Source organism: Oncorhynchus mykiss, chromosome 11, assembly GCF_057628025.1.
Source record: "Oncorhynchus mykiss isolate SJ-2025 chromosome 11, ASM5762802v1, whole genome shotgun sequence".
Classification (NCBI taxonomy): Eukaryota; Metazoa; Chordata; class Actinopteri; order Salmoniformes; family Salmonidae; genus Oncorhynchus; species Oncorhynchus mykiss.
This window is the reverse complement of record NC_143032.1, coordinates 76,152,600-76,178,150: the sequence shown is the minus strand read 5'-3', so window position 1 is coordinate 76,178,150 and position 25,551 is coordinate 76,152,600. Positions and strand designations below refer to the sequence as shown.

The window sequence follows — 25,551 nt, the reverse complement described above, 5'->3', positions numbered from 1 at the left end:
GTAACAATGTGGGAAAAGGGAAGGGGTCTGAATACTTTCCAAATACACTGTATTTCAAAAATAAAAATGGACAGTGCCCAGTGCGGAAAGTTGATTAGGCCAATTTACTAAAAGCTTTGTTGGAGCCATTTTTAAGTAGGGTAGTCTTACCTGTTTGACAGACCAAATTATGCTATATTGGTCGTTATTTCCTCCAATAGGGAGTCTCCCCAGATCTTTTCAAAGGTCCCCCGTAACCCCAGTTTACCTGACAGTGCAGCAGCTTTTCTCCAGTTTACCTGACAGTGCAGCAGCTTTTCTCCAGTTTACCTGACAGTGCAGCAGCTTTTCTCCAGTTTACCTGACAGCGCAGCAGCTTTTCTCCAGTTTACCTGACAGCGAAGCAGCTTTTCTCCAGTTTACCTGACAGTGCAGCAGCTTTTCTCCAGTTTACCTGACAGCGCAGCAGCTTTTCTCCAGTTTACCTGACAGCGCAGCAGCTTTTCTCCAGTTTACCTGACAGCGCAGCAGCTTTTCTCCAGTTTACCTGACAGTGCAGCAGCTTTTCTCCAGTTTACCTGACAGCGCAGCAGCTTTTCTCCAGTTTACCTGACAGTGCAGCAGCTTTTCTCCAGTTTACCTGACAGTGCAGCAGCTTTTCTCCAGTTTACCTGACAGCGCAGCAGCTTTTCTCCAGTTTACCTGACAGCGCAGCAGCTTTTCTCCAGTTTACCTGACAGCGCAGCAGCTTTTCTCCAGTTTACCTGACAGCGCAGCAGCTTTTCTCCAGTTTACCTGACAGCGCAGCAGCTTTTCTCCAGTTTACCTGACAGCGTAGCAGCTTTTCTCCAGTTTACCTGACAGCGTAGCAGCTTTTCTCCAGTTTACCTGACAGCGTAGCAGCTTTTCTCCAGTTTACCTGACAGCGTAGCAGCTTTTCTCCAGTTTACCTGACAGCGTAGCAGCTTTTCTCCAGTTTACCTGACAGCGCAGCAGCTTTTCTCCAGTTTACCTGACAGCGCAGCAGCTTTTCTCCAGTTTACCTGACAGTGCAGCAGCTTTTCTCCAGTTTACCTGACAGTGCAGCAGCTTTTCTCCAGTTTACCTGACAGTGCAGCAGCTTTTCTCCAGTTTACCTGACAGCGTAGCAGCTTTTCTTTTCCAGTGGGTTTTGTCTGTATTCCACCGTATCTAGTGTTTTATGAAATTGCAACTGTCAGCTTCTGAATTCCTACGTGATAGGGTCGAGTCTCTAGATTCCCTTGCTGAGCTCTTACCTATCTGGGGGAATAATTAAATGGTTCTCATGGGCAATTTTAAACTGGGACTGGTTATCGCCAAACTCCAACGCCATATAAGGGCTATGCAATACGTTGAATTTCACCCAGTTGATAAAGGCAGCTACAAGGCTGAACCCTAAAGACCTCTCTAAATCAACACTAATTGATATTATCCTAACTAATAACCTGCGTAAGTACCCAGACATCTGTATCTGCCCAAACAATGTGTGTGTGCAAGGCACAATAAAATCCCCAAATTACCCCCTCGGGTAATAAAGGGAATGTCAAGCAGTTTTGTGAACAGGCTTTCCTGAATGAACTTTCTGCATGTGACTGGGAAAAGATTTACATTCCTTCCAGACATTGATATGGCGTACTCCTAAACTCGGCAAAAATAGAAACGTCCTCTCACTGTCAACTGTGTTTATTTTCAGCAAATTTAACATGTGTAAATATTTGTATGAACATAACAAGATTCAACAACTGAGACATAAACTGAACAAGTTCCAGACATGTGATTAACAGAAATTGAATAATGTGTCCATGAACAAAGGGGGGGGGGGGGATGTTACCCCACTCTTCCACCAAGGCACCTGCACGTTTTTGGACATTTCTGGGGGGAATGGCCCTAGCCCTCACCCTCTGATCCAACAGGTCCCAGACGTGCTCAATGGGATTGAGATCCGGGCTCTTCGCTGGCCATGGCAGAACATTGACATTCCTGTCTTGCAGGAAATCACGTACAGAATGAGCAGTATGGCTGGTGGCATTGTCATGCTGGAGGGTCATGTCAGGATGAGCCTGCAGGAAGGGTACCACATGAGGGAGGAGGATGTCTTACCTGTAACGCACAGCGTTGAGATTGCCTGCAATGACAACGAGCTCAGTCCGATGATGCTGTGACACAACTCCCCATACCATGATGGACCCTCCACCTCCAAATTGATCCCCCTCCAGAGTACAGGCCTCTGTGTAACAAACATTCCTTTGACAATAAACATGAATCCGACCATCACCCCTGGTGAGACAAAACCGCGACTCGTCAGTGAAGAGCACTTTTTGCCAGTCCTGTCTGGTCCAGCGACGGTGGGTTTGTGCCCATAGGCGATGTTGTTGCCGGTGATGTCTGGTGAGGACCTGCCTTTACAACAGGCCTAGAAGCCCTCAGTCTAGCCTCTCTCAGCCTATTGCGGACAGTCTGCGCACTGATGGAGGGATTGTGCGTTCCTGTCCCGCAGGTGTGATGTTCAGATGTACCGATCCTGTGCAGGTGTTGTTACACGTGGTCTGCCACTGCGAGGACGATCAGCTGTTCGACCTGTCGCCCTGTAGCGATGTCTTGGGCGTCTCACAGTACGGACATTGCAATGTATTGCCCTGGCCACATCTTCAGTCCTCATGCCTCCTTGCAGCATGCCTAAGGCACATTCACACAGATGAGCAGGGACCATGGGCATCTTTCTTTTGGTGTTTTTCAGAGTCTGTAGAAAGGCCTCTTTAGTGTCCTAAGTTTTCATAACTGTGACCTTTAATTGCCTACCATCTGTAAGCTGTTAGTGTCTTAACGACCGTTCCACAGGTGCGTGTTCATTAATTGTTTATGGTTCATTGAACAAGCATGGGAAACAGTGTTTAAACTCTTTACAATGATGATCTGTGAAGTTAATTAGTAAAATACCAAATATCTTTGAAAGACAGGGTCCTGAAAAAGGGTCGTTTCTTTTTTTGCTGAGTTTATTTCCATAAGCTTTTGTGAACTAGAAATAACTTGACATTAAACTGTATTTTCGAAAGGTCTCCGGTCACCAAAAGGCAACATTAAACATACACATTCACACGGTATTGGGGACCTATTTAATTTTTATTTTGTATTCTTACTGGTCCAGTTTTACGATTTCCACCTTAAAAACTCTCCTTCACCCTGGTGTGAAGGAGCGCAATGGCAGAGCAGACCGTGTACATGCCAATGGAGTAACCTATACTCATATATTCTTCACAACATCTAAACGGATTGGCTTCCCTTCTCCAAAACTCTCCCTACTGAACTAAGAAGTGAGCGAACACACTAAACAGCGCAAAGCCCACCTCATGATCTCCTGTCCTGCCTTCTAGTCCACACTGTTTTGATCTTCCTAAAAGTCCTCGCCTCCGGTCCTAAAAGTCCTCGCTTTGTGAGAGAAGCAGACATGAAAGAGAACTTTAGCCTACCGATGTCAACTAGATTTTTCATTTATAACATTATGGTGAGCAAGGCTTCAATTCGTATTCTAGAGTAACAAGTAGGCTAATGACGAGAAGCTTCATGTATCCAATTTTTGTTGACTAACAAATAGCCTACCAAATGGCATAAATTATCAGCAGAAACATCAAAAGAACAATAGAAATGAAATGTTTCAAGTTGTCACATGCACAAGTACAGTGAAATGCCTTTCTTGCAAGCACTAAACATAACAATGCAGTAATCAATAACAATGTAATACAAAAAATAACTTGTGGCCTAGTGCTTATTTGTCTCTATGCAACTTCCTTTATTTGAAAGGATTTGACGATGGTTAGTTTGAGACTTAGAGGAAAACAGTGCAACGGGTAATGATAGGCCTACACAGTTGAAGACAATGACGCACGGGCCCCAAGGACTATAAGCAAAGTAGCAAAGTTGATGGATACCTTCGAGACAGTGGATTGATGCATGTTGTATATATTACTATTGTTATTAAAAATGTGCCTGCAGTGCCATATAAGACATGTCAAACTCACAGAGGGCCGAGTGTCTGTGGGTTTACGCTCCTCCTTTGTACTTCATTGAGGAATTAAGGTCACTGGTTAGTAAGGAACTCTCCTCACCTGGTTGTCTGGGTCTGAATTGAAAGGAAAAAACACAAACCAGCAGACATTAGGCCCTCCATTGAATGAGTTTGAAACCCCTGATGAAAGAGGACACTTCTTTTGAGCCTAAAATAAAGAAAATAGAATAAAGAAATATGTAGACCCTCCAGCAGTTGAGACTTTACGGTATTATAATAGCACTATGGCTCCAGGCTATTTTTTTAAGAGTCAGGCGTCACACAGATCACACTGATCATCCAAGATCGCATAGCAGTTCAGACGTCTTTTGTCCTCGTCTTGTCGTGTCCTGTATATATATATATTTACAACTTTTTTCACATACATTTTATTTTTATTTTCCATCAACTCATCTTCTAAACACTCTCCTGCAACCAGCCTCATCAATTTATATTTATAAAAAAGTATTATTTACCTCAGATCTGCAATCCTTCAGGAAGCTAGCCAGAAACTCCAGGAGGCTGGCCAGAAACTAGCCAGAAGCTAGCCAGGAGCTAACCCAGAAGCTAATCAGAAGCTAACCACGGTTTGTGGTCATCGGCTGTCCTTTAGTTCGAAAATCTATCGAAAATCTATCGCCAGTTTTGTACGGCGCAGCGCGGCTCGGAACGGAACATACCGGACCAATTTTTCTCTCCATGTCCCTGGATTTCAACTGCTCTCTGGACATTCATACCCGGATCTCACAGCTAGCTAGCTGCTATCCGTGTGACAGTCGGCTTTCGTCGATTCCGGAGCAAACATCGATTGTTCCGGTGCTAGCCAGCTCCGTCAATCACGCCTGAGTTCCATCATTCACTCCTGGGCTGCAGTCACCTATCCGGACCCGTTTCACTGCCTACGCGGAGCCCCACCGGGCCTTCACAACCGGACTGCCGACGTTATCTACCTGAAGGAGATCCGGCTGGCTCCTCTGTCGCGACGTTACCGGAACGCCCATCTGCGGCCCGCTAACCGTTAGCTGTCTTTCCGGCTGCTATTCTGAATAGACAATCGGACAATTTATTTATTTGAATTATTATGTTTTCTTCTCGGGCCTCTATAACTATATCTATTGTTCTTATTTTTGTTGTTGTGTGATTTTGATTAATCCCCTCTACCACACGGAACCCCACTAATCTACTGACCGAACGCAAGAGGTGGCTAACAACAGACTCCATCCTATGCTAGCTTGCTACCGGTTGGCTTGGCTAGCTGTCTAAATCGCCGTGACCCTAAACCAACCTCTCCACTCACTGGACCCTTTTGATCACTCGACTAAGCATGCCTCTCCTTAATGTCAATATGTCTTGTCCATTGCTGTTCTGGTTAGTGTTTATTGGCTTATTTCACTGTAGAGCCTCTAGTCCTGCTCACTATACCTTATCCAACCTATTAGTTCCACCACCCACACATGCAATGACATCTCCTGGTTTCAATGATGTTTCTAGAGACAATATCTCTCTCTTCATCACTCAATACCTAGGTTTACCTCCACTGTATTCACATCCTACCTTACCTTTGTCTGTACATTATACCTTGATGCTATTTTATCGCCCCCAGAAACCTCCTTTTACTCTCTGTTCCAGACGTTCTAGACGACCAATTCTTATTGCTTTTAGTCGCACCCTTATTCTACTCCTCCTATGTTCCTCTGGCGATGTAGAGGTGAATCCAGGCCCTGCAGTGCCTAGCTCCACTCCTATTCCCCAGGCGCTCTCTTTTGACGACTTCTGTAACCGTAATAGCCTTGGTTTCATGCATGTTAACATTAGAAGCCTCCTCCCTAAGTTTGTTCTATTCACTGCTTTAGCACACTCTGCCAACCCGGATGTTCTAGCTGTGTCTGAATCCTGGCTTAGGAAGACCACCAAAAATTCAGACATTTTAATTCCAAACTACAACATTTTCAGACAAGATAGAACTGCCAAAGGGGGCGGTGTTGCAATTTACTGCAAAGATAGCCTGCAGAGTTCTGTCCTACTATCCAGGTCTGTACCCAAACAATTTGAACTTCTACTTTTAAAAATCCACCTTTCTAAAAACAAGTCTCTCACCGTTGCCGCCTGCTATAGACCACCCTCTGCCCCCAGCTGTGCTCTGGACACCATATGTGAACTGATTGCCCCCCATCTATCTTCAGAGCTCGTGCTGCTAGGCGACCTAAACTGGAACATGCTTAACACCCCAGCCATCCTACAATCTAAACTTGATGCCCTCAATCTCACACAAATTATCAATGAACCTACCAGGTACCTCCCCAAAGCCTTAAACACGGGCACCCTCATAGATATCATCCTAACCAACTTCCCCTCTAAATACACCTCTGCTGTCTTCAACCAAGATCTCAGCGATCACTGCCTCATTGCCTGCATCCGTAATGGGTCAGCGGTCAAACGACCTCCTCTCATCACTGTAAAACGCTCCCTGAAACACTTCAGCGAGCAGGCCTTTCTAATCGACCTGGCCGGGGTATCCTGGAAGGATATTGACCTCATCCCGTCAGTAGAGGATGCCTGGATATTTTTTAAAAATGCCTTCCTAACCATCTTAAATAAACATGCCCCATTCAAGAAATTTAGAACCAGGAACAGATATAGCCCTTGGTTCTCCCCAGACCTGACTGCCCTTAATCAACACAAAAACGTCCTATGGCGTTCTGCATTAGCATCGAACAGCCCCCGTGATATGCAGCTGTTCAGGGAAGCTAGAAACCATTATACACAGGCAGTTAGAAAAGCCAAGGCTAGCTTTTTCAAGCAGAAATTTGCTTCTTGCAACACTAACTCAAAAAAGTTCTGGGACACTGTAAAGTCCATGGAGAATAAGAACACCTCCTCCCAGCTGCCCACTGCACTGAAGATAGGAAACACTGTCACCACTGATAAATCCACCATAATTGAAAATTTCAATAAGCATTTTTCTACTGCTGGCCATGCTTTCCACCTGGCTACTCCTACCCCTGTCAACAGCACTGCACCCCCAACAGCAACTCGCCCAAGCCTTCCCCATTTCTCCTTCTCCCAAATCCATTCAGCTGATGTTCTGAAAGAGCTGCAAAATCTGGACCCCTACAAATCAGCCGGGCTAGACAATCTGGACCCTTTCTTTCTAAAATTATCTGCCGAAATTGTTGCCACCCCTATTACTAGCCTGTTCAACCTCTCTTTCGTGTCGTCTGAGATTCCCAAAGATTGGAAAGCAGCTGCGGTCATCCCCCTCTTCAAAGGGGGGGACACTCTTGACCCAAACTGCTACAGACCTATATCTATCCTACCATGCCTTTCTAAGGTCTTCGAAAGCCAAGTCAACAAACAGATTACCGACCATTTTGAATCTCACCATACCTTCTCTGCTATGCAATCTGGTTTCAGAGCTGGTCATGGGTGCACCTCAGCCACGCTCAAGGTCCTAAACGATATCTTAACCGCCATCGATAAGAAACATTACTGTGCAGCCGTATTCATTGATCTGGCCAAGGCTTTCGACTCTGTCAATCACCACATCCTCATCGGCAGACTCAACAGCCTTGGTTTCTCAAATGATTGCCTCGCCTGGTTCACCAACTACTTCTCTGATAGAGTTCAGTGTGTCAAATCTGAGGGTCTGTTGTCCGGACCTCTGGCAGTCTCTATGGGGGTGCCACAGGGTTCAATTCTTGGACCGACTCTCTTCTCTGTATACATCAATGAGGTCGCTCTTGCTGCTGGTGAGTCTCTGATCCACCTCTACGCAGACGACACCATTCTGTATACTTCCGGCCCTTCTTTGGACACTGTGTTAACAACCCTCCAGGCAAGCTTCAATGCCATACAACTCTCCTTCCGTGGCCTCCAACTGCTCTTAAATACAAGTAAAACTAAATGCATGCTCTTCAACCGATCACTACCTGCACCTACCCGCCTGTCCAACATCACTACTCTGGACGGCTCTGACTTAGAATACGTGGACAACTACAAATACTTAGGTGTCTGGTTAGACTGTAAACTCTCCTTCCAGACCCATATCAAACATCTCCAATCCAAAGTTAAATCTAGAATTGGCTTCCTATTTCGCAACAAAGCATCCTTCACTCATGCTGCCAAACATACCCTTGTAAAACTGACCATCCTACCTATCCTCGACTTTGGCGATGTAATTTACAAAATAGCCTCCAATACCCTACTCAACAAACTGGATGCAGTCTATCACAGTGCAATCCGTTTTGTCACCAAAGCCCCATACACTACCCACCATTGCGACCTGTACGCTCTCGTTGGCTGGCCCTCGCTTCATACTCGTCGCCAAACCCACTGGCTCCATGTCATCTACAAGACCCTGCTAGGTAAAGTCCCCCCTTATCTCAGCTCGCTGGTCACCATAGCATCTCCCACCTGTAGCACACGCTCCAGCAGGTATATCTCTCTAGTCACCCCCAAAACCAATTCTTTCTTTGGCCGCCTCTCTTTCCAGTTCTCTGCTGCCAATGACTGGAACAAACTACAAAAATCTCTGAAACTGGAAACACTTATCTCCCTCACTAGCTTTAAGCACCAACTGTCAGAGCAGCTCACAGATTACTGCACCTGTACATAGCCCACATATAATTTAGCCCTATCAACTACCTCTTTCCCAACTGTATTTAATTTATTTATTTATTTTGCTCCTTTGCACCCCATTATTTTTATTTCTACTTTGCACATTCTTCCATTGCAAAACTACCATTCCAGTGTTTTACTTGCTATATTGTATTTACCTTGCCACCAAGGCCTTTTTTTGCCTTTACCTCCCTTCTCACCTCATTTGCTCACATTGTATATAGACTTGTTTATACCTTATTATTGACTGTATGTTTGTTTTACTCCATGTGTAACTCTGTGTTGTTGTATCTGTCGAACTGCTTTGCTTTATCTTGGCCAGGTCGCAATTGTAAATGAGAACTTGTTCTCAACTTGCCTACCTGGTTAAATAAAGGTAAAATAAAAAAAATAAATAAAACAGACGTTAGTCAGGTGTTCAATGGTAGGCGATAGCCAGATGGTGGTGCTGTTGCTCCTCCTGAATTCTGGCCTGTGAATCTTGGTAGCAGCAATGACCAACTGTGTGTGTGTGTGTGTGTGTGTGTGTGTTCTAGGTTCCCTGCTGATCTTCTCTTCACAAGTTCCTCCAGGGAGCTGTGGAGGATGGTGCGCATTGGGGGACAGCCTCTGGGTTTCGGTAAACTACCTTTTAATCCATCCTCTGAAAGACCCACTATAAGTAGGTTAGGATCATGCCCAACTCTAACGTGGGTAGACTGACACTGATACTACAAATACTTCATTGTTGATCTCTCCATCTCTCTTCTCTTCTCCAGACGAGTGTGGCATTGTTGCCCAGATATCCCAGCCCTTAGCCGACAACAACATCTCAGCCTATTATATCAGCACCTTCAGCTTCGACCATGCCCTGGTGAGCAAGCCTTTAGCTGCTGATGTGACAGGCACTGGCACCCAGCTTTACACTACAGAACATGGAGTACAGAACTTTAGAAGAGGGTATGTTCTGATTCTGACCAACAGAGGGCACTGTTCACCCCTGGATAAAGGGTAGCGTGTAGTTTAATGACTGTGATAGTTATTTTATCCAAGAATACAGTAGCAGGTGTTTGCAACGGGGCTTATAAACATCACAAGAATGTCAGCAGCGCTATCAGATGACAGAATGAACGTTTGATTTGTCAGAGGATGCTAAATCAACCGCTTCCTGTGGACTTTCCAGCTTTTGTTGGTCTGACGTGTCTTCTGCACTATCTGCATAGTTGACACCTGAATGACACTGATAGTTTGACGTGAGATACCTGACTGAGAGATAAGCTGTCAGTCAGAATACTTCTCATGCTGAAGACAATCAGATTATAAATGGAAAACCATCCATATTGCGGAACCTGACATATTGCTTCCGGACAAGCTAAACAAACACATTCTTCGCCCACTTTGAGGATAACACAGTGCCACCGACGCGGGCCGCTCCCGCTGTAAGCTCTAGTTCTCCATGGCCGACGTGAGTAAGACGTTTAAGCGTGTTAACCCCCTCAAGGCTGCCTGCCCAGATGGCATCCCTAGCCGCGTCCTCAGAGCATGTGCAGACCTGCTGGCTGGAGTGTTTACGGACATATTCAATCTCTCCCTATCACAGTCTGCTCTCCCCACTTGGTTCAAGATGTCCACCATTGTTTCTGTACCCAGTTGTGATAGTTGTGATAAAAAATTTGGGTTATATGTTAAAACGTTTTATACATTCTAAGGCTGCATGATGCGGCTAATGATGATTTTGAAAAAAGTTGCATGCAAGGCATGAACTCTGCTTAGTTTTTTGTGCAGGTTGCACACACTTCATCAGTCTGTCATGCACAATTTGACAAGCACTTGATAATCTTCTAACCAGGCTTCCAGCGTAATGCCATCTAATAAATCCATGCCTTTTGTAGCCAAAGTGGCTGTTGTGCCCTGGGGCTGAATATTTTAATTCCCTTCTCCCAGCTGCCGTGCTCCGAAGCACCTCTCCCTCACATGGCACGCTTAGATAACTAAATTCTTAGTAGCCAATGTCCGTCACGTGATCGGGTCCTTCTCACAGGCATCTCATCTAAAAAAAGTAGGCTACAAGTGAATACCGACATATCGGGATGCATCTGCGCACGTCCTTGTTATTGAATTCTGAGACGCATATTGAAGATGTTAGAAGAACTGTCCACATTTAACCTTCAACAAGATGAGTAGGCCTAACGAACATTAAAAGCACTAGCATATGTCAATCCACTCTCCTCCATTAGTACAAAAGTTAACCTATTCTAAAAGGTGTCCTTCTGTGCAATAAAGAAATATTCCAAATATACTCTGGGACAGTTGTGGGATGTGATAGATCCCAAATTAATACAAACACTAGCATTAAATAAAACACGTTTAAAAGCAATGTGGCTGATGCAACACGTTTAGCTTAAAATGTTTATAAACTATTAGGCTATTTCTTCATATTTATAAGCACAGCAATGCGCACATAGCAGTTGGCTATAAGCGCAAATATTCAAAAATGCAATTAACTAATGACCATCAGCAGCATCAGAGCTTGAAGAAGCCTAGTTACCATGACCTAAATGGTCACGTGGAATTTGACTGCGGTCATGACTGGTGACCTCCGGTGTGGTGGTAATACTGTCACCGTAACAGCCCCACTTCAGCACCATAGTACCCTCCAAGCTCATCATTAAGCTCGGGACCCCCAGTCTGAACCCTGCCCTTATTTTATTTTTTATTTTACCTTTATTTAACCAGGCAAGTCAGTTAAGAACAAATTCTTATTTTCAATGACGGCCTGGGAACAGTGGGTTAACTGCCTGTTCAGGGGCAGAACGACAGATTTGTACCTTGTCAGCTCAGGGGTTTGAACTCACAACCTTCCGGTTACTAGTCCAACGCTCTAACCACTAGGCTACCCTGCCGCAACTGGGTCTTGGACTTCCTGATGGGCCGCCCCCCAGGTGGTTAAGGTCGGCAAAAACACCTCCACTATGCAGATCCTCAACACAGGGGCCCCACAAGGATGTGTGCTCAGCCCCCTCCTGTACACCCTGTTCATCCATGACTGCGTGGCCACACACGCCTCCAACTCAACCATCAAGTTTGCAGACAACACAACAGCGGTAGCCTGATTACCAACAACGACGAGACAGCCTACATGGAGGAGGTGAGAGCTTTGGCGGAGTGGTGCCAGGAAAATAACCTCTCCCTCAACGTCAACAAAATGAGGAGCTGATCTTGGACTTCAGGAGACAGCAGAGGGAGCTCGCCTCCATCCAAATTGAAGGGCCACAGTAGAGAAGGGGAAAAGCTTCAAGTTCCTTGTCGTACACATCGCTGACAATCTAAAATGGTCCACACACGCAGACCGCGTGGTGAAGAAAGCGCAACAGCGCCTCTTCAACCTCAGGAGGCTGAAGAAATTTGTCTTGGCCCCTAAGACTCTCTTTACAGATGCACCATTGAGAGTGTCCTGTTTGACTGTATCACCGCCTGGTACAACAACTGCACCATCGTAACCGCAGGGCTCTCCTGCGGGGGTAACACTCCTGCCCTCCAGGACATCTACAGCACCCGGTGTCACAGGAAGGCCAAAAAGATCATCAAGAACCTCAGCCACCCGAGCCACGGTCTGTTCACCCCGCTATCATCCAGAAGGAGAGGTCAGTACAGCTGCATCAAAGCTGGGACCGAGAGAAGGAAAAAGCTTCCAGCTTAAATAGTCATCACTAGCCAGCCTCCACCCAGTACCCTGCCCTGAACTTAGTCACTGTCACTAACAGGCTATTGCCTGGTTACTCAACTCTGCACCTTAGACGCTACTGCCTATGTACATAGACATGAAACACTGGTCACTTTAATAATGGAACACTGCTCACTTTAATAATGGTTACATACTGTTTTTCCCATTTCATATGTACAGTTGAAGTCGGAAGTTTACATACACCTAGGTTGGAGTCATTAACTCGTTTTTCAACCACTCCACAAATGTCTTGTTAACAAACTATAGTTTTGGCAAGTCAGTTAAGACATCTACTTTGTGCATGACACAGGTCATTTTTCCAACAATTGTTTACAGACAGATTATTTCACTTATAATTAACTGTATCACAATTCCAGTGGCTCAGAAGTTTAAATACACTAAGTTGACTGCACACACACACACACACACACACCGGCAGGTAGGTGGCAGATAGCCTAGTGGTTAGAGCGTTGGACTAGTAACCGGAAGGTTGCAAGATCGAATCCCCGAGCTGACAATGTCAAAATCTGTTCTGCCCCTGAACAAAGCAGTGTTCCTAGGCCGTCATTGAAAATAAGAATTTGTTCTTAACTGACTTGCCTAGTTAAATAAAGGTAAAATAAAAAAGGCACTCCATCTCAGTGCTAGAGGCGTCACTACAGACACCCTATTTCGATTCCAGGCTGTATCACAACCGGCCGTGATTGGGAGTCCCATAGGGCAGCGCATCATTGGCCCAGAGTCGTTCGGGTTAGGGTTAAGAATTTGTTCTCAACTAGTTAAATAAAGGTTACATAAATACTAGAGCTAATGAGGCAAGATTTCGCCACCAAATGTGTTCACTCGTCTGGACACTGTCGTTCAGAGGAGCTAACCAAAAACACAGCTAACACAATCACTTCAAACTAAAACTGGAAAGACTGCAAACTAGCTGCATTTAATTTCGTTTGACCTTTTTATAAATGACATTTCTTTGTACATAGCCATAAATTATGGCAGCTGATTCATGATTAATGTCGGAGAGACAGACAGCAAGGTTTATCTAAATCTCCGCTGTTGAAAACGAAATGTCAGTCTAAAAGAAATGTGAGAATGACTAGATGCTTTTTATAGTGGAGATCAAGTTTATTAAGTGCCTGGCTGGACTGATGAGACTGTGGATTGCGCAGTCAGATGAAACAGAGTAAATAGGCATTTCAACATCCTAGATTTAGCCGGTGGTAAATTGTGGAATAGACAACAGTTGGCATGGGGTTTTAATCTATCAGCATTCACGATTAGACCTGTTGTATAATGTTAGATATTACTGCACTGTTGGAGCTAGGAACACAAGCATTTCGCTACACCCGCAATAACATCTGCTAAATATGTGTATGTGACCAATAACATTTGATTTAAGATGCTGATGGAGTAGGAATTGGACCCATATTCCATTCTGTTCTCTTCTCCTGTTCTACTGTAGGTACCTGAAGAGGACATAGTGAGTGTGACTGAGATGCTCCGGCAGCATAGGAAAGAGCCAGCCTGCTGATGGCGACCTGGCGGCTTGGTCCATACTACACCCCTCTCCGTGTCCTGGGGCAGTACAGGTCTGAAGAGAGATGCGAACTCCGTGCCTAGACTAGCACTGCAGTGTGAGCAGTATTAACCATAAACTTTGTTGCCATGACCACCAAAAGCGCTTCAAGGAAGGGGTGTCTGAAGAGAGCCTCTTGTCTTCCCAGAATTCCTTGGGAAACTCATTGTTTGGACGCTGCCAGGACCCCTGACCAATGGGACAAGGGGATTGGTGAACAGAAGTACTGTTGTGATGATGGTAACACTGTACTTAAGGCCTGCAGATATAATGCATTATGATGCGGTTATGTTTTCATTAGAAGACTTGTTATAGGCATATATAACCCCCTCATGTCTTGTTATCGTCTCATAAAGATCCTGACTAAAATAACAGCCATCGAGTCATAGCCCATGCCTTGTAATAACGCATTATAAAGGCTTGTACATGTTTATAACATGTAATAATGCATAATACCCGCAGTTTATAAAATGTAACCGTGATGGATTTTCTTATGCTACTTACCTGCTTGCCGCAGGGCACAAACATGTTACTAGTACTATAAACAACACGACTGTCTTCCAGTGCTGTTTATATCGTAATGCTGTGTCAGAACGCCACCCTTTGTGTCAAAGGTCAAGTTATTTCATGGTTGAGTGAATTATGTGAAGCACAACTTATGCATTGGTAAAACACTATTCTCCATTGGTGCTTTTCGTTTTCTTTTTTCGCCATATCTTCACAAATAGTAAGGCACATAAATGGGCTAATCGCACCCCAATAACTGAAGCCGCTCAGTGATGTCGGCACAAGTCTTATTTTGGACAATCACATTAGAGAAAAAAAGACAAGGTAAAGTTTGAGGTGTATTGGTGGAAATTAGTGTTAATTGTTAAACATATCAGAATGATATTTTCTTGGAAAAACATTCGCAGGCAATACTAGGGGAAAAAAATAACATCCCATGATTATCCAGGTTAAAGAGTAGCTTTATTCCCTGATGCAGTTTCAATATCAATATTTTTTTTAAGGGTCAACATTTCTGTACTTTATTGTCTTATTCTTCAATTTTCTTTTTCAATTTGCACAATTAAGACATTTCTTATTAAATAATGTATTGGTTCTGGACTTCATTATGGATACATTGTCACCTCATTTTTTCCTCAGTTAACATTTGATTGTTAATTTACTTTTGTATGGATGAATTTACACTAAAATACAGTGCCTTGCGAAAGTATTCGGCCCCCTTGAACTTTGCGACCTTTTGCCACATTTCAGGCTTCAAACATAAAGATATAAAACTGTATTTTTTTGTGAAGAATCAACAACAAGTGGGACACAATCATGAAGTGGAACGACATTTATTGGATATTTCAAACTTTTTTAACAAATCAAAAACTGAAGAATTGGGCGTGCAAAATTATTCAGCCCCTTTACTTTCAGTGCAGCAAACTCTCTCCAGAAGTTCAGTGAGGATCTCTGAATGATCCAATGTTGACCTAAATGACTAATGATGATAAATACAATCCACCTGTGTGTAATCAAGTCTCCGTATAAATGCACCTGCACTGTGATAGTCTCAGAGGTCCGTTAAAAGCGCAGAGAGCATCATGAAGAACAAGGAACACACCAGGCAGGTCCGAGATACTGTTGTGAAGAAGTTTAAAGCCGGATTTGGATACAAAAAGATTTCCCAAGCTTTAAACATCCCAAGGAGCACTGTGCAAGCGATAATATTGAAATGGAAGGAGTATCAGACCACTGCAAATCTACCAAGACCTGGCCGTCCCTCTAAACTTTCAGCTCATACAAGGAGAAGACTGATCAGAGATGCAGCCAAGAGGCCCATGATCACTCTGGATGAACTGCAGAGATCTACAGCTGAGGTGGGAGACTGTCCATAGGACAACAATCAGTCGTATATTGCACAAATCTGGCCTTTATGGAAGAGTGGCAAGAAGAAAGCCATTTCTTAAAGATATCCATAAAAAGTGTCGTTTAAAGTTTGCCACAAGCCACCTGGGAGACACACCAAACATGTGGAGGAAGGTGCTCTGGTCAGATGAAACCAAAATTGAACATTTTGGCAACAATGCAAAACGTTGTGTTTGGCGTAAAAGCAACACAGCTGAACACACCATCCCCACTGTCAAACATGGTGGTGGCAGCATCATGGTTTGGGCCTGCTTTTCTTCAGCAGGGACAGGGAAGATGGTTAAAATTGATGGGAAGATGGATGGAGCCAAATACAGGACCATTCTGGAAGAACCTGATGCAGTCTGCAAAAGACCTGAGACTGGGACGGAGATTTGTCTTCCAACAAGACAATGATCCAAAACATAAAGCAAAATCTACAATGGAATGGTTCAAAAATAAACATATCCAGGTGTTAGAATGGCCAAGTCAAAGTCCAGACCTGAATCCAATCGAGAATCTGTGGAAAGAACTGAAAACTGCTGTTCACAAATGCTCTCCATCCAACCTCACTGAGCTCGAGCTGTTTTGCAAGGAGGAATGGGAAAAAATGTCAGTCTCTCGATGTGCAAAACTGATAGAGACATACCCCAAGCGACTTACAGCTGTAATCGCAGCAAAAGGTGGCGCTACAAAGTATTAACTTAAGGGGGCTGAATAATTTTGCACGCCCAATTTTTCAGTTTTTGATTTGTTAAAAAGGTTTGAAATATCCAATAAATGTCGTTCCACTTCATGATTGTGTCCCACTTGTTGTTGATTCTTTACAAAAAAATACAGTTTTATATCTTTATGTTTGAAGCCTGAAATGTGGCAAAAGGTCCCAAAGTTCAAGGGGGCCGAATACTTTCGCAAGGCACTGTAGCTTAGATATGGGTTTGAGGCATTACACATGCTTTGTCAAACTAAGTTATGCAATGTCTTCATGACAACCGTTGTGTTTCTTCAGTCTTGTTGAGTAGACTTGTAATCTATATTAGATGAGTGGGTGTGCATTTAAATGGGAGGAGAAAGTTCCACACTAAAACATGATATTTTTATAGAAATTCTAAGAAAATGTGACATTTCCTTTATTGGTTGTGGTTGAGACACCACTTATACACCACTCGTATATTAGAGTTGATCAAGTCATCATAAGTGTCTCCTTCGGACACCAGCACAGAAGAACTCTAACAGACTTACAATATGTTTGGTAAATATGTTTACTGTACTCTTACAACAACAGTTAACCATTTGTGACATACTTGGATTGTTAAAAGAATAACCTACTATTGTTGGTGATTGTCAAGTTTTTGTGTGCATGTGTAAAGTGTGTGTTAAGTATACATACACACTGTGTAGCAAACACTGTAATAACCATGTTGCCCTTCACCAGTTTTACTCAGTGTCTTTCTAGTGATCATGTTGGAGACAGCACGTGCAGCACCCCACTCTGGAAATGTGGACAAGTATCAGAAGGCTTTAGAACAAACCATAGAGCTTTCCAAACTGTCAGATCATGAAGCTGGCATCCTCCTGACTAGTTACGTAAGTAACAAGATGGAATGGAGGTGGTTCGGTCAATATTTTTGCCCTGAGACCTGTTTAATTGCATTAGCTCCCCAGGTTAATGACTGGGCTTTATCTCAGTGGGCTAACCAAGTATTGAGGGACTGTAGGGAACCGGGGGTCACCGTAGTGACGGCCTCTTCTGGCGAATGCATTTCCCAAATTCCCCATGATTCGAAGTGATGACTTAACCATATGAGATCACGTGGGTTTTCTCAGAACTGCCCGTCGCAGTGTCACAGCAATTATTGTTTGAAGCTCAACTTTCTGCCAATATTCCACAGGGTTAGACAGTGATGACTGTTAACCCACATGATTTCATATGCTTTTCTCAGAACTCTATTATTCATGGGAAAGCTGTAACTACAGTGTAACAACCACCGACTCAGATCAAAGGCTATGACGGTACCTTTTTACACTGCTCAGCATAGTTCTGAACTATACTAGAAAACAGGTCAATTGCACAAGGAGAATGTCAGTGAACTGATTTGAATTCCCCCCATCGTGTTTGCAGATGAAAACAAATGGCTTCCTGAACGACCAGCAGGCCCCCAGCATGGATGGTGTTCCCTCAGCAACCATCGCTGGCTCCACCCCTAAGGAGAAGCTTCGGAACATCTCCAACAAAGCCATGATCTTCCACTGGCACATCGACATGGTAACCAAATACATGACTAACATGTTGGAGGACTCAGATAATGACACTCAGATTCTTCTGGGTCTCCTGAGCGATTCCAGGGACCGTCTCAAGAAACTCTCTGGCCGCGTAGAGGTGCTCCTGCAGATTCTGGACCCAAACACACCCACTACTACGTCCACTAAGCCCCAAGACGTGCTCTGTGATGACTATGAGAAAAAGCTCTATGGCTGGGCTGTGCTAAACGGGCACAAGGAATTTCTGGCCATGGTGTTACAGGAAGTTGCTGGCTTTAAGGATAATACTGTGTGAGGATTATACAAAGTGGTTGTTTGTCAACCAAGGGTGATTTTAGGATATTTATTCCAAAATAATCAGGTATTTCATGTAACGGAACAATCGGGACAAAGGCCAACCGCCAATAATATAAATGTGAAAGAGAAGAGTTTGATTGCTGCACAGTATATATTTTATATCTATTTTTTAATTTATTTTTTGTTATTATTTTTGAAACAGTCCAGAACACGGTCCTGAAACAGTCTTGAATCAAATTCATTGGTTTGCTCTTACAGTTATCACATTTTGAATTCATATTTAAAGCTACTCAGTTCACTCTCTTTAAGCTATTTTGTCCTTACTGCTCCTTGTCTATGGCGCCTCAATTATTCCCTTATGCCCCACACATGGCAGATACATTGAGGTCAATGAGGTAGTGGACGGTAAACACAAGTAAACCCAGATTAGGGTTAGGGATCTAATTACCCACGAAGCTCAGGGATTTTGCTCATCATTTTGTTTATGACAACATCCCTGGTTGAAGGTAGCCTGGTCGAACGAGTCAAAATTGAAGGAGCGTCTCCTCCTGACTGAGCTGATGCACAGCGGTGAAGGTGGTTGTGGTTATAGAGTGAAGCAGAACCACGGGAAGTGGTACAGGCACTTCCCAGACAGTGAAAGGTTGTGTCTTAAATGGCACTCTATTCTCTAGTGAACTACTTTTGACCAGAGCCCAAGTAGTTCACTAAATTGGGAATAGGGTGCCATTTGGGACGCAGCCACTGCCTCCCTAATCAGTCACATCTCATGACTTCCTCCCTGCATCCTCACACACAACAGATCGCAGGCTGACGTCTGTCAGTTTCATTCTGATGCTGGATACTAAACCGTTGGCTATGCTATAGATGGTCATTGTATACTACAAATGTATGCATTTGTGTACTGTAGGTTGTTTTTAGGTTGCTTAATGGCCTATTTAACTGTACACTATATGTATGGGTTTGTGTTTAAACTTGCCACTTTTGGTCTCTTAGCTACGTGGTGGCCTTTTTATAAACTGGACATTTGTGTTCAATTTGCACACAAAATGTACGTGTTCAATTTGTCATGCGATTGATATGAACACCTCAAAAAGAAGAATCAAATGGGTGATGTTCCCTTCAAGAACTGGAGCTGTAGGTAGTAAACACTGTAAATGTTATTCATATTTAATATAAAAACAATATGAATACAGTAATGAATGACTACTTTTACTGTATTTGTTTTGCCATTCATATTAAAAGCTCGGTGTAGCCAAAATTCTGTTTTTCCTTTTGTTTTGTATGAAATGTGTACAACAGCTGATGAAACAAACACTGTACATGTGAAACGAGATCAGTGTTATTTCCCCAATGGTTGATGGTTGAAAATCAACACAGAACCTTAAATTCAGCTGGTTCTGCTTGGCTGGAGCTGTGGATTGCTTCAGGACATCACCAGGCAAAAATAATAAAGACTCTAACAAACGTCTATGCCAATAACCGCTAGCTTTCAAGTTACATATTCCTACTATTAAGCTTCCCTGCTTCACTTCTATGGTAATGCACTGCTCAGGTCCACTTCCCCGCTCCAATTCTGTGTTCTCACCCTGATCTGCTTCACCTGTCTGTGTGATTGTCTCCACCCCTCTCCAGGTGTCGCCCATCTTCCCTATGATGCCCTGTGTATTTATACCTGTGTTCTATTGCCAGTTGGTTTTGTTTGTAAAAACCTACCAGTGTTTGTTTACCTGCTCCTGCCTGGTTTCCTGCTCCTGTTTTCTAGTCCCTCCAGGTTTTGACCATTCTGCCTGCCCTGACCCTGAGACAGCCTGCCGTTTTGTACCTTACCGTTCTGGATTACTGACCCCTGCCTTCCCTAAGACTGCCTGCCCTTCTGGACCGTTTACACCCTTTCTGGATTACTGACCCCTGCCTGCCTTGACCTGTCGTTTGCCTGCCCCTGTGGTTGTAATAAACTATTGCTACTTCTATAGTGTCTGCATCTGGGTCTTACCTAAACGTGATATGTGGTTAATGCACTGCTCTGGTCCCCTTCCCTGCTCCACTCAGCCTGAGCGAGATTATTATTTTCTTATAACTTTTTGACCATTTAATGGAAAACCAAACTCAGCAAAAAAAGAAACATCCTCTCACTGTCAACTGCGTTTATTTTCAGCAAACTTAACATGTGTAAATATTTGTATGAACATAATTCAACAATTGAGACATAACATTAACAAGTTTCATAGACATGTGAGTAACGGAAATGGAATAATGTGTCCCTGAACAAAGGCGGGGTCAAAATCAAAAGTAACAGTCAGTATCGGTGTGGCCACCAGCTGCATTAAGTACTGCATTGCATCTCCTCCTCATGGACTGCACCAGATTTGCCAGTTCTTGCTGTGAGATGTTACCCCACTCTTCCACCAAGGCACGTGTAAGTTCCCAGACATTTCTGGGGGGAATGGCCCTAGCCTTCACCCTCTGATCCAACAGGTCTCAGATGTGCTCAATGGGATTGAGATCCGGGCTCTTTGCTGGCCATGGCAGAAAATCCTGTCTTGCAGGAAATCACGCACAGAACGAGCAGTATGGCATTGTCATGCTGGAGGGTCATGTCAGGATGAGCCTACAGGAAGGGTACCACATGAGGGAGGAGGATGTCTTCCCTGTAATGCATAGCGTTGAGATTGCCTGCAATGACAACAAGCTCAGTCCGATGATGCTGTGACACACCGCCTCAGACCATGATGGACACTCCTCCAAATTGATCCCCCTCCAGAGCACAGGCCTCAGTGTAACACATTCCTTCGACGATAAATGCGAATCTGACCATCACCCTTGGTGAGACAAAACCGAGACTGGTCAGTGAAGAGCAAACGAACCCGCCGTCACTGTCTGGTCCAGTGACGGCGGGTTTGTGCCCATAGGCAACGTTGTTGCCGGTGATGTCTGGTGAGGACCTGCCTTACATCAGACCTACAAGCTCTCAGTCCAGCATCTCTCATCCTATTGCGGACAGTCTAAGCACTGATGGAGGGATTGTGCGATCCTGGTGTAACTCGTGATGTTCGGATGTACCGATCTTGTGCAGGTGTTGTTACACGTGGTCTGCCACTGCCAGGACAATCAGCTGTCTGTCGTGTCTCCCTGTAGCGCTGTCTTAGGTGTCTCACAGTACGGACATTGCAATTTATTGCCCTGGCCACATCTTCAGTCTTCATGCCTCCTTGCTGCATGCCTAAGGCACATTCACACAGATGAGCAGGGACCCTGGGCATGTTTCTTTTGGTATTTTTCAGAGTCTGTAGAAAGGCCTCTTTTTAGTGTCCTAAGTTTTCATAACTTTGGCCTTAATTGCCTACCGTCTGTAAGCTGTTAGTGTCTTAACAACCGTTCCACAGGAGCGCGTTCATTAATTGTTTAAGTTTCATTGAACAAGCATGGGAAATAGTGTTTAAACCCTTTACAATGATCTGTTTAGTTATTTGGATTTTTACTAATTATCTTTGAAAGACAGGGTCCTGAAAAAGGGACGTTTATTTTTTTGCTGAGTATATTACAGCAAGTAACTTACTTGTTATCCAGAACAATTTGATATATTGAGATAAAAACAGCTGGACTGGGCCTTTAATAGATGATTACACACAACATAACAAACATGGCATTGTGAATGTATTCTGGTTCATAAATCTCATTGAATATCTTCAGCCTGAGCCGAACTTTCTGTAGTGGCAGTTGCGTCACTTTCTTGCACGTCAACTTCCTGAAGTTGAGAAATAGGTAGCTGTCATGGGAATAATACCAGGTGATTCAGTGGATATTCAGACATGTAACTCATCGGCCACGAAAAAAGTTTGGTTAAGCAAATAACCACGTAAAAGGAAACATCTTAATTGATTTTTCTGATGGGTTTTCACCTTGTGTGATATCACATTGTAAGATATGAAGGAAGTTGATCATATCCTCATAACTTTTTTTCAACATATGACGAAGCAAGATGAATATAAGACGGTGACCACTGTCAATGGGCTGAGCAACTCATTCTTGGCTAAACTGACAACATAAGCAAGGAAAAACTAAATATATAATGACATATGAGATTTTATATGTGAAGTTAACTGCAGGTAATATTATGCAACACCTGTGTCCACAACTACATTCAATTACAACATATTACAGAAAGAAAAGTTTAGCAAATTATTCACAAAAAGACCTACTCGAAAACCATGTGTACTTTAATTCAAGTCTTTCAGTATTGTAAAATATTGCTGTAATTTTGCATTGACTTCTTTCCCAGGACTTCTTAAAGCATTGTGCATATTGGTGATGATGGTCACTCTGGAGGCTGACTCTTTACACCGAATGAAATCACCCAGGGGCTGCAGGGTCAAGGAGCTAACCACTCTCACCAAAACACTCATCAATGACAGCCTAACCAGCTATGTAAGTAGCTACATCTGTCCTAATATGCCATTTAACAGACGCTTTTATCCAAAGCAACTTACATTGAATATATAAAAATGTTGTATGTGATCCCAGCAGGAATTGAACCCACAGCCTTACTTGGAGTTGCTAGTTCTGCCATTCTCTTACCAACTAAGCCACACACACACCACCTGAACCAAACAGTCTTCAGTAGCTATGTTTCCATTAACTTCCCCATGGATTTTTGTTGTTGTCTATAAATGCGATAATTGCCTTCTAGGGTGCTTTGCCATTTCACAATTTTGTTTCGATAAAAACAGCTCGTCAATGACGTCACCTAACAATTGCGAAATACTTTTGAAGCTACGCAGGCGCGTGAAGTTTCGAATAAAAATGTGGTGGTTAAAGTGTTTCCGTTACTCATTTAGACAAATTGCGCATTAATAAATTGGAGACAGCCTGTATGCCCTCCCACCTATCCGTGGCATGCCTCAGGTACCCCGCGAAAGCCAGCATGGATAGAATGCAATAATTTACTAATGTGTGTCATATAATAATTATCATGTGCCAACGTATCGCCAAGGTCCGTGCCATGGTGAAATTTACCCTCATGAAGATCTGAAATAATTGGATGTTGAAACTTACCAGCCAACCAGAAAAGCAAGGCGATGCAGTTCAAAAAAGAAAGTACTTTGCCAGCATTACGCATTTAGAATGACATGTGGAGTGAAAGTTGTGGTTACATGATGACAACACGTACCTTCAAAAGTAATCGGCAATCATCATTTATTAGAAAAACTGTTTCCATCGTCATTTGTCGCAATTAAGTTCGACAAAAGAAAAATCCACCTGTAGAAAGGATAAAAATGTTGTCCATCTTTAGAAAATGTCTCCAATCTTCCGTTTCCATTACACGTGATTTTTCTGCCAACATTGCTTTTGTCGAATAAACCTGGGTCAATAGAAACCTGCCTACTGACTGACTTTAGTAACCGTGTTTACATACATTACGGTACCTGTACAATTACTACTGTTCTGTTCCCTTGGGTCCCATCATGATCCTTTCAGTTCATTACTTATTGATCCACGCAAATTCCAACGTTTTCCTTTCTGCCAATTTGGAGAAAGACAAGTCAGTTCATGGGTCAAAATACCAACTGTTGTTACTGGGATATTAATTGCCCTCTTTATTTAACTGAGACATTCTGTCCATGATAAATAACAACTGAAAAACATTGACTTAAAACAGAATGTACTGAAGACATTCCATCATGTCAGAGTACATATTTATGGTCTATTTTCAAATATTTTTTTCCACAGATGGCAGCCAATGGACAGAACCAACGTTTTGCCCAGGGGTTCCCAGATCTGGACCTCAACAGTACCTCACCTTCCCCTCTGGAGAGAGCTCAGTGTGGGCTACACTTCATTGGCAAGGCCCTGAAAGAAGTCCTCAAGGACCAAGAGAGTGACCTGAACCCAGATCACATATCAATGCACAACAACCTGAATGACTCTGTTACCATGGTGGGGAGGCTATCTGCCTGTCTGAAGATAACCATTGGGGTTGACTGCACACGGAAGCCAGCCCATCCCGAGATGCCCAAGCCCCCCTTTCAGAGGAAGCGGTGGAGCATTACCCTGCTGGAGGAGTCGCGGGACTTCCTCGTTTGGGTGGAGTCTGTAGTGGATTCCAGAATAGCATTGATTCTATAAATCACTGAATTATATTTTATTTATTATAATATTAATGTATTTGGTGAATTTAATGTATTTATTCATCTTAAATGCTATTTATTCATCTTAAATGCTATTTATTCAAATGTTATGGATGCTTTCTTTTAGTACAAAGTTTCAGCATATTGCCAGCTCATGTCTATCTTGACTACAGCAACAGCATTTCTGTTTTCTTATAAAGCTGATTTGTATCGGAAGTTCTGCAATAATAATAATAATACCATTGCCAAACAGTGTCATGATGACATAGTTCTAATAGTTTGTGCTAAATGAAACAGTTTGCATACTTAGTGGACAGGCCTACACTGTGTTCTCTTCCCATGTGACAGTCATTAATCAAATAGCCATGAATGAACATTTGTCAGGACCTTAATATATTTTCTAATTACAAGACAGATTCTGTTTTCACAGCCTTCAGGATGATTAATTGTTTAGCTCTGGCTATGTTCCCCAAGTGGATAATTTAAAGGCATGGAGAATTATTATATCTGCAGAGGGCTACTGTGCATCCCAAATGGCACTCTATATGGGGGCGGCATGTAGCCTAGTGGGGAGGCAGGTAGACAAGTGGTTAAAGCATTGGGCCAGTAACCGAAAGGTTACTAGATCGAATCCCCGAGCTGATATGGTAAAAATCTGTTGTTCTGCCCCTGAACAAGGCAGTTAACCCACTGTTCCTAGGCCATCATTGTAAATAAGAATTTGTTCTTAACTGACTAATTAAATAAAAATATACCTGCACCCTACATAGTGTATAAATTACAACCACTGACAGCCCCTTCTTCAAATCAAGCGAGATGCTTCAAGCTCATCAAACACTTCTGAAATTGATGTGACACTGTCCAAGTTTCTTATCCCCCACTTTGTGAAAAACTAAGATGTTTAAAAAGTTTTCATTTTGTCATACTGTATATTAAAATATGCCAATTCTTGTTGATACAGCTCTGACCCCCGATAAACATTATCCAATATATAGAATGCTTTCATAGTGTGAAATACATCAACTTATTTAAT

The 25,551-nt window shown here is 43.3% G+C and overlaps 3 protein-coding genes across 4 annotated transcripts in view; all 3 read left to right on the top strand.

Moving 5' to 3' along the window:
• Window positions 1-15,050, top strand: part of LOC110535112 (cytosolic arginine sensor for mTORC1 subunit 1) — a 29,702-nt gene extending 14,652 nt beyond the window's left edge. The window contains exons 7-9 of one of the 2 annotated variants that reach the window (XM_036936300.2): window positions 9,196-9,278; window positions 9,418-9,512; window positions 13,825-15,050. In XM_036936300.2, the coding sequence (XP_036792195.2) occupies window positions 9,196-9,278; window positions 9,418-9,512; window positions 13,825-13,893 (247 nt within the window). In that variant the 3' untranslated portion in view covers window positions 13,894-15,050. Of the gene's footprint in view, window positions 1-9,195; window positions 9,279-9,417; window positions 9,599-13,824 lie in introns of both variants that reach the window. The other variant, XM_090191134.1, reaches the window with a different exon arrangement.
• Window positions 15,051-15,247: 197 nt separating this feature from the next.
• On the top strand, window positions 15,248-19,651 carry LOC149979873 (uncharacterized). Its single transcript, XM_090191135.1, has 2 exons — window positions 15,248-17,418; window positions 17,954-19,651. The coding sequence occupies exons 1-2, from the start codon at window positions 17,293-17,295 to the stop codon at window positions 18,386-18,388; spliced, it is 561 nt and encodes a 186-aa protein (XP_090047261.1). The 5' UTR covers window positions 15,248-17,292; the 3' UTR covers window positions 18,389-19,651.
• A 2,747-nt stretch (window positions 19,652-22,398) lies between these two features.
• On the top strand, window positions 22,399-25,302 carry LOC149979872 (uncharacterized). The gene is made up of 3 exons (XM_090191132.1): window positions 22,399-22,499; window positions 22,673-22,818; window positions 24,121-25,302. The coding sequence occupies exons 1-3, from the start codon at window positions 22,463-22,465 to the stop codon at window positions 24,514-24,516; spliced, it is 579 nt and encodes a 192-aa protein (XP_090047258.1). The 5' UTR covers window positions 22,399-22,462; the 3' UTR covers window positions 24,517-25,302.
• Window positions 25,303-25,551: the final 249 nt, after the last annotated feature.

What these genes read in the sequence shown, in the direction of transcription:
- LOC149979872 (XM_090191132.1), top strand. Translation starts at nt 22,463, where the DNA reads ATGACATATGAGATTTTATATGTGAAGTTAACTGCAG. An exon ending in ATATGTGAAGTTAACTGCAG is followed by an intron (nt 22,500 to 22,672) that starts GTAATATTATGC and finishes CTTCTTTCCCAG; the next exon opens with GACTTCTTAAAGCATTGTGC. An exon ending in ATGACAGCCTAACCAGCTAT is followed by an intron (nt 22,819 to 24,120) that starts GTAAGTAGCTAC and finishes TTTTTTCCACAG; the next exon opens with ATGGCAGCCAATGGACAGAA.
- LOC149979873 (XM_090191135.1), top strand. Translation starts at nt 17,293, where the DNA reads ATGTTGGAGACAGCACGTGCAGCACCCCACTCTGGAAATGTGGACAAG. An exon ending in GCATCCTCCTGACTAGTTAC is followed by an intron (nt 17,419 to 17,953) that starts GTAAGTAACAAG and finishes TCGTGTTTGCAG; the next exon opens with ATGAAAACAAATGGCTTCCT.